The 9418-nt window shown below is 36.6% G+C and overlaps 1 protein-coding gene and 1 long non-coding RNA gene across 2 annotated transcripts; one reads left to right on the forward strand and one right to left on the reverse strand.

Moving 5' to 3' along the window:
• The first annotated feature begins 557 nt into the window (after positions 1 to 557).
• On the forward strand, positions 558 to 1830 carry LOC131690658 (uncharacterized). Its single transcript, XM_058976590.1, has 2 exons — positions 558 to 765; positions 1103 to 1830. The coding sequence occupies exons 1-2, from the start codon at positions 628 to 630 to the stop codon at positions 1712 to 1714; spliced, it is 750 nt and encodes a 249-aa protein (XP_058832573.1). The 5' UTR covers positions 558 to 627; the 3' UTR covers positions 1715 to 1830.
• Positions 1831 to 2827: 997 nt separating this feature from the next.
• LOC131690666 (uncharacterized) lies at positions 2828 to 5578 on the reverse strand. Its single transcript, XR_009305610.1, has 3 exons — positions 5410 to 5578; positions 4020 to 4224; positions 2828 to 3864 (listed from the first exon to the last, which is right to left on the reverse strand). It is a non-coding gene; the product is annotated as an uncharacterized LOC131690666 (long non-coding RNA).
• Positions 5579 to 9418: the final 3840 nt, after the last annotated feature.

Genomic DNA, 9418 nt, shown 5'->3' on the forward strand with positions numbered 1-9418 from the left:
TGTAATTCATAAACAATCATAATTCTAAAGATAGATCTTTCAAAATCATATTCGTACGGTACACATTTTCTTCAAAATCAATTTAAGTTTCCATAACAGATCATCAGTGTAATAACTTTTATTTGTAAATGCAGCTTTCAACCGTTTTTGCATTGAATTTACAATAAGCGTTTTAGTACGTCTCATTCTCCTGATATAATTTGTTATATCCACCATAAAAGCACCATTTTACGAGAACTTTGTTTTAAAAGTTATTTTAAGATATTCATATTGAAATGAACACTCTGAACCATTCGAGTGGACATATACACCCTTATTCTTGATTACGACGTTTCGAATCATTACGATCGAATCGACCAATTTGCATTATCGGTTTCGATCGAATGAATCCGTTTTTCGAACATCGCTCGATTCAAACGTCAACGTAATTTTCTATTACGCTCGAACGGAGTTTTCACTCGTATGTGGATCCGAGATTGTTTGGTTGCGGATTTAAAATGTAAGTAACAAATTTTCGTTCGGGTAGTTTTTTACAAATAAAAAAAATCTAATATAGGAACTAATCGTATTATATTTTACAGGGAATCAGCAAAAACGAAAAGCACATCTAAACGGCAGTTCTCACGAATGATAGCGCTTCTGGAGACAAGGCCGGATGTGGCAAAAGGATTCTCCAAAGGGAATGTGGCTCCTTTCTGGAGTACTCTTGCGACTGAGTTAAACAGTATGGGACCGCCTATTAAAGATTCAACAGGCTGGAAAAAGGTAAGTTTATTGTGGAAAAGTGCGATGTTTGCGACAGTTTCTCAAATGTTGTCATCATTCGAAACAAAATAATCGCTTTCATATTTCTATTCTTTCTTCCGCTGAGATACCTCATAAATTGTTCAGATATTCCTAAATCTACCGAAATACTTCTCTTCTGGAACAATAATTAAAACAGTACACATTTTTGATACTTTGCTAAATAAGGGCACATGTAAAATTAAACGCCTGGCAAAATTTCTGAAAGATGGATCGATTGCTATTTTTATATGCAAATTAAGAATATCATTGGTTTTTCCTAACCTAACGATTTATTTTACATAATTATACATTTTAGGTATGGTTTGATTACAAATCAAATCTTAAGAAAAAACTCGCGCACAATGTCAAGGAGTTGCGGGCTACTGGCGGCGGACCAAACAAACTGATTGAGTTGTCGGACTTAGAAGAACAAGCAGTTTGTTTGACTGGACTACGAGCAACTGTTGAAGGTGTACAGCATGCAATCTCGTTTGGTACACCGTCATGCGAATTTCGGGAAGATGATCACACAATAGATGCATCTGGACAGAGCAACGAGACACTTGATGTGATCAGCGACTTGAACAATCGCATCGCTGATTCGGACGATGATGTCATCCGGAGTCTTCCAAAACCCAAGAAATCCAAAAGAACAGCGATCGATCTGCTCGAAGAACAGATCAATGAACAAAAAAAACACCACCAAACCGTGGTATCTACTTTGACAGCGATCAATAACAGAATGGATGATTTCGGATACAATGTCAGAAGAATATACAAAACTTTAAGCAGCATCGATGAATCCAAAAAGTCAGAACTGGAAGAACAACGACGTCACAATGCCGCTGTTGAAAAATCATTAAAAGATAAGCTGCAACTAAAACAGCAAATCATTGAGATGCAATTGGCCTACATTAATGATACTTAAGCATTCAGGTGTTCCAACTTTGTATTACCCACGAAACGAAAATTCATCGATGCTGCTTAGATGTTTAGAAATGTTACGTATAAATACTCTGAAACTTATTTCAGTAAACCAATCGTTACAGTTGGCCATATGAATGGCTGTGTGTAACCGAAAAGACCATTAGCTGGTAGAAGAGTATTATGTATCTACGTTCATGTGAAAGGTGTCGCCATATGCTGCAATTTTAATTAGATCAGGAGGCCCTTTTCTCACGGTCACGTCACCTAGTGACTAAAAAGAAATTTTCTTCTAGTCTCTAGGTGACATGACTGTGATAATAGAGTGCAAAATGAAAATTGCATATCAGCGCAGGAGTATTTGAACATAAATATTTGTTTAATGATGTTTTGGCCTATTTGTGTAATTTGATGGAATCAAATAGAATATTTGTATGTATCGTTTTGGTGTTTCTCTTATAAGATATTGAAGTTTCCTTATTGATCTTATTAGATAGGGTGACAAATTATGATTACAAGGTCCACAATAAGTTGATTGTTCTTGAATTAGAATCAATATTCAAACCGACGTCAACACAAATTTTTTAATGATGTTTTACTACAGCATAATAGTAGTGTCGAGAGAAATTGGGAAAAGAGTGGGGCTTGTATTGATATACATACATGCGTTGATTTGTTGTATTCTAATAACTGTGTTATTTCTCTCACAAAAACAGTTTTAATCCACCTAGTGATGCAATTGTGCCTTTCTCGTTTCTTCAACCTATGATTCCATGGCAGGTTTTGTTCAATAAAATTGTGGAATTGTCTATTGCATTCTTAGTACACCTTGCACCTATATTCAATGGCGTTTCAGACACGAACTTGATGAGCAACGTGTCGACGCTAGAGCACGTGCGTTGCGTTGCGTTGTGATGATGATTTTGACGGATTGCACACTAACTTCATCATGTTTGACTGCTGATTTCCTAATAAGAGTTGCTTTGGAAGTGGTATGTAGGAATGCATACCAATCCGACCCATATTAAAACCTCAACAGTATGATAGCCATCATTGCCGGCCGCCCTCATCTCCATCGTTCATGGACAAGGATAAAGGATAAGGTAGACGGAAAGTGTTGAGGCTCTACCTACTTAACGGAAGGTAGACGATTCATCAGGCTCTTCCATAGGTGTTGCGGAGTGGTAGTTTGGATGGGTGTAAGGTCTAGGATTCGCTCCAAGCTAGCGATGCGATCTGTAAAGCATAGTTTATTAGGTATTTGTTTAGCTAGTCTTTGAGTACATGATCACTCGAAAAAGAATAGATCTTGTTTAGTTTTTGGTTCTTTTTAAACTCGGGGTAGCCGGCTACCGAGTATATTCTATGTTGTCTATTCAAAAGCAATTTGAACTCTACACCGCCGACCGTGGGAGTATTGCCTAGAAAAGCTAATCTTATGTGCGTAAGGGGATCACTATTTAAACACACTTAAATAGCTTAATTAGCATCAGTTCAATGTTGTCTTCTTGCTGTTTGCAATTAGCGATCTGGACTAGAATCGGTTGTGTCACTGTAGTCGGAACACGAACTGGAGCCAGCCGGAATTCCGGTTCATTCCCGGCTGAGCTTAACTGGGACCCTATGCATAAAGAAAATTAAATAGAATATTGGACAATTCTGCATATATTGGCTGCTCACTCGACTGTAATTCTCTATCAACTTTACGTCATACTTACGACTAATGCGTTTAAACTATAATATCCTTTCCTATTGTAATATAAGTTTCTATCTTTCGCCGGGGGAATTATTTTTACGTGTGTTCCATCCACGCACATAATGATGCCTGGAATTTCAGATTTTTCATAGAAATATATTTTTGCTTGGCGTTTCTCTTCTTCCGTCATCTCAAGCGATATCCATGCTGGGCAGAGTCTACGTTCCATTATTAAGAGCGTTTCAGCAAGAACTTTAGAGAATGTTGACTGCGACAGAGCCACGTTGAAGTCTTGTCCAGTTCCGTGCTGATAGCTACCCTCTGCTAAAAACCGAAGAGTTGCGGCTAATTTTTCCATTGGAGAGAGACCAGTTTTTCTAGTAGACGGGAAATCGTTTTCAATTTCTCGAAGGACGTATTGAAACGCGCTTTTAGATAAACGAAAATGCTTCACAAATCTGAAATTAAATTGAAAATTATCAGTTACGTGCTGAGAAATTTAATGGATAATATTTAAAAAGCTTGTTGTTACAGAAAACCCATAGAATCTATAGGTTCAACCAGCGAACCATGACTGTATTGCTATTGGTATTTAAGTTTACAGTATACTCACAACTGGTCAGGAAGATCCATTAATTTCAAATTATTTCTTAAATTTCGTCGTATCAATCGTATTGGCGCCTCTTCCTCGGCCAAACATCCCAACATCACTGATTCCATTTTACTTCTTTAGTTTCTTTCAAACGATAGTATCAGTCTTGACTTGGCTCGATTAATTCATTTGTCTTTGATTAAACTGCTGTCCCGAATTGTGCAAACTGTTGATAAGATAAATTTATGGTATACATGTTAAACGGCGTAAACTTTACTATGATGGATTTAGGGCCGATTTCTTCACCCTCGCTTATCGCTTAAACCAGGTTTGAACGTACTGGTGAACCTGGTTTAAAAGTAAAGCGAGGGTGAAGAAATCAGCCCTTATTGTTGAAAAACATTACTATGTGCGGCCAAACATACTTAGGGACCATTCACAAATTACGTAACGCGAAGATTGCCCAAAATTGACTCCTCCCTCCCCATGTAACAAATTGTCACAAATTTCTCTATCCCCCTCCCCTATTACGTAACAAATTCTTCGAAATTTTTTTTTGTTCAGTAAAAACATGTTACGTAACGATCTAGCTTACTTCCCCACCCCCTAAACGCTTTACATAATTTATGAATTGTTCCTTATAGAGAAATTGAACGAAATATGATATGAATTATCATACCAACAAATAATCGAGAAAGTTTAATACATTGTACGAAGTTGACATTTTTACTGATGTTAACTTTACAATTTGGAGATTGCTCATCATAAGCGCAAGTCCCGATCAGGAAGGATTCTTTGTGTCAATAGAATCACTTACCAAGTAATTGTCCTGCGCATTATTGAATTGACCGGGAAGTCCTTTTGAATAGAAGGCGAAGTTGATGAATTTAAATTCTCTTTAACCTAAGTTATTCACGATGTCTAGTTGGCAATCTTTTGTAGATTTCGTTTTTGAATTTTCTCCAATGATTGTAAAATCCATACAAAAAACAGTTGCACTGTTCTGGTTCCAAAAACGAAGTTAGCATTAGTAAGTTCAGCTCAATTGCACTTTTCGCAAAAACCTCAAAGGTTCACATATGATTCCCGCCACGGACACAAAGCGACTCTGGAAGCGATATAAATATTGGACCACCACCTCGTATTATACAATGCAATCTCGTAGTAAAATCTCTGCCACGAACACGATATTTGTAATATAAAATATGCTTTAGAATTACTGTTGACCAAATTATTTACTGAATGAATAAAAATTACAACCGCTATGACAAGTGAAACTGTACACGGAACTTATCGACCGAATCACTAACAGGAGTACAGGAGGACAAATTTCAACTTCATATAAAAATTATTCCGCTAGCTGGAGCAAGATAACACGTTAAATTCTGACGTTAATTCCTACGGTACTTACGGATACAAACAATACGGCACACTAATTACAAATAAGAATTAAAATTGATGAATTTACGGCCGAAGTATGCAATCGTTACCAATAATACAAAATAAATTAATACGAAAATCTTTGAGCAAATCCTTATAATTCCGGTTTGTTTTGCTTTTGTAAATGACAGTTTAACGATTTGAACACACACCAAAACATTTTCGTGTTGACGTATGTCAGTTACGATGTTCGAGTTTTGATTCATCTGGTAACACCATTCTCGAGCCAAGTCGATCGAATCGCGCGACTCGAACGAAACTAATATTATTTATGGCATTTAAAACTGGACTCCATAAAAGTGCGATTTTTCTTATAAAAGTGCGCTTTTACATTGAATCGTTTTCATGTATGAGGCGCACTTATTCCTCGTTGGATAAAACATAAGTGCGTAATAGACACCAAGGCAATTCAATGTAGAAGCGCAGTTTTATAAGCCTTTCCGCACTTTTAGTCGCACTTATTATGTGCGCAATGCGCTATAATTGGATTTTCGAACTCGTTCGAAAACATGCCTTCGAACGAATTTCAAATACGACGTTATCAAGAATAAGGGTGATAATACCACATATAACTAATCCACCATCTTTGCCCGTATCTGTTGCTTTAAGGCATTTCACGTTCAGATCTAAGTTCGGTTTTTGTCCACTAGAAACAACGAGACCTTTTAAATCAAAGATGTTGAATTTGGACTCGCCGACAAAGATTGCAATTTTTTAAATATTCCGATAGATTATTTCAATGTAAACTAAAAACTAATTGTTTGTTGTTCGCATTGATGTACGGTTTCTTGTCCAGAACACAGGCGCTATAATTGTCCATTCTCTATACATTACGAACCGTACCGTAAACTCTAGATAAACCAGGAGCTATCAGCTATCGATTAGTTATCCGCGAAAAAATATTCGATTATCTGGGTGTGACGGTAAGGCTTAACGGAAAGTTAATTTTTTACTTGAACAATGCTTGAGCGTTTTTTCAAAACGTCATATCTGCAATGAGTTACTCTCTTTGTTTACTTTCTCTTCTGTTAATAATTCGGTCACTTTAACATTTATCCCTCAACTCTTTGCATAATATGCTAGTTAAAACCACCGTCTTTCGATCTGTACTGTAAAATAAGTGAAAAGTGTTATAGTGACGCCATAAAAATCGAAAGAGAAAGTAAACAAAGAGAGTAACTCATTGCAGATATGACGTTTTGAAAAAACGCTCAAGAATGCTGGACTTGTTCTTATTTTTCAGTTAGTCTTTCCGGTTCAATGCTGTATACGGGTAGAAGCAATTTTGGTTTTTTCGTTTTTGTACTCATGCTTAGGTACATTAACGCGGGTACACGAGCGCAGTTTACTAAACTGAATCAAGAATGTAACAGGTACAATATTTGGTGCAGATTTGCAGTTTTCGGTGTTGCTTTATGCGTTATGCCAAAGCTGTTTTGCTTTGCTAGGTGGATACCGTGCAACACACTTTGTAGTTGGACTAGTCGACAAAAATTACAATCTTTCCAATATTCCGAGGGAATGTTCCAATGTTGTTTAGTAAATTACCCCTTGAAGCCGCAAATATTACCCCATAGCTTCAATACGTTACTGTGATAAATTTGAGATGATTTTTACAAAGTTGTTTTAAAAACAACATTGCGCATTTCAATTCTTTGCTCTTCATTGATGAACGGCTTCTTGTTCAGAACACAGGCATTGTAGTTGTCTGTTCATTATACATTACGAGCCGGGCCAATCTATATTTATGCATTAATGCTCTGATTCAGTTTACTTAACATGTATATAACATTAAATTTAAAATTTTCTCAAATTTTTGTAACCCTTTCTTTGAAGACTTTTTGATGTAATGGATCACCATTATTTCTCAAATTTTGACAAGACTTCAGTCTCTGAGACAAATAACTGCACATGTTTCCATCAGGTATCGTCTGCTATACCAACACACCAAAAAAATCTGAATTTTATCGTTGACGTAATTGCAAACATGACACAATTCAACGAACCGTAATTTCAGAAATGACAGAACATTACCGTGTTCTATTTAATTTTACATGAAACATATACTTTACATGCGCAATGACATAAAATTACACTTCCTACCATTCAGAACAAACGCTGTATGTGGAGTAAAATTACATGATTAACGTAATTAAACGTCATGTAAAATTAAAATCCAACGTAAAAATAAGTCATTTTTGATGCTCGTATATGTCATGGCCAGGAGACGTAAATTTACACTATTTTTTCTAGGTGTGAACGTATTATTTCGTATGGTCAAGGGATCCCAAATTTTCTTTTTCAGACAAAAGTTTTTGACGTAGGACTTACGTCTTTCTTTACTATACTGGGTGTCATTTCAAAATTTTCAAAACGGATGCGTTACGTACACTTTGATCCTTAATAACTTTTCTCCTACTAAAGGAATTACTATTATTGTTGCATAAATCGAAAGGAAAACGTTCAACGCTTGCTATTGATACCTTGTTTGCTATGTAAAACTTGTTTAAAAAGTTCAAAAACTACTTTTAATGCGAATCAACATTAATGGTAGAACCTATAAATATGGGTGTCACAGTTTTTCTTAAAGCCAGACGTGTCTAAGCCACAGAGCAGAACACACGTACGTGTGCTGCATTTGGACTACCAACCAAATCATAGCTACTGCCTTATCGCTGCCAACCAAGAACTGTCGTCGCCCTGCGTGAAATTCATCGCTCTCAGAAGTGGACAGAGTTACCAATTCGCAAGCTGCTCTTCCAGTGCCTGGTCCGTGAGATTGCACAGCATTTCAAAACCGATCTACTCTTCCGGAGCTCAGCCGTAATGGCCCTCTAAGAAGCCAGCGAGGCCTGCCTGGTTAGTTTGTTGGAAGATACCAATCTGTGCGCTACCTATACCAAGCAAATAATCATCATGCCGAGCGGGAAACGGCGAAATAATATTCACAACAAACGGTTCTTATTAGGACCACAAAATCGTTCTCAGAAGAATTACAATTGAAATTTCCATTTCGTGCTTTGGAAAATAACTTCCCTCTTATCGGGTTAGTTATTTTCTATAATAATATCCGAAAAATGTACGATAAAACTAATAAACTGATTAATTGGACGGAAGCAAGAAAATACCTACAAAAATTTGAGTCAGAAAAGTGACATTGACGGAAAAATGCTTCGATCGTTTCTAAGTGTTTGGCAGCTGAAGTTGCCGATTTGTTTTCCAACGTCAATTATTTGCGCTGTGCTGTACGGAACAAACTGATTTTTGCGCGATTCGTTGGGAAATAATCAAAACAATTGTGTAGTAGATTCCGTAGATTTTACCGTAAATTTTGATAGATTTTGTAAAAGCATTAATTAGCCTGCTTTGATTGGTGGTTTTTGCAAATCTTTCAAGAACATTAGTGAATGTGGCAACCCTGCTACTAAGCGAAAGCCACACCAAAAATAATGATGAAAATATTTCCATTTGTCGCACAAAAGGACGGACTTCCATCTGCACTATCTGCACTGCAGTTTATAAAAAAGATCGCATTGCGATATACAATGCTCATTCGCAGTAGAAGCGAATTCGGGCAAGGTTCGAATCGTTAGAAAGGATTCTCGTCTGGTTTCACCAAAAATAGTTATCTGCAAACCGTTATTAGGATGAAAACATAATGGAGAAAGAATTGAATTAGAAAGTTCCATTTAATAACTTGGATTGAGTTTGCGCCTGTCAATTCTTCTGTACATGTACCAGTGATTCATATAAGCAAATGTTTATCAAATTAATCTACAAACCCGAAGGTTTTTGCAAGTCCTAGAAAATCAGTGAATGTGGCAATCTCATTCGACATGAAATTTCCAGTAAACATTCATTCAAAAAGTGCATTGGTTCAAATTATCCATGAATGTCATATGATATACCCAAGTTTAGTCCTACGTTAACACCGCGGTTATGTCCCGGACATTACCCACTCCTATTTTTTTTCAATACTC

The sequence above is a fragment of the Topomyia yanbarensis genome, chromosome 3 (genome assembly GCF_030247195.1).
Source record: "Topomyia yanbarensis strain Yona2022 chromosome 3, ASM3024719v1, whole genome shotgun sequence".
In the NCBI taxonomy this organism is placed as follows: domain Eukaryota; kingdom Metazoa; phylum Arthropoda; class Insecta; order Diptera; family Culicidae; genus Topomyia; species Topomyia yanbarensis.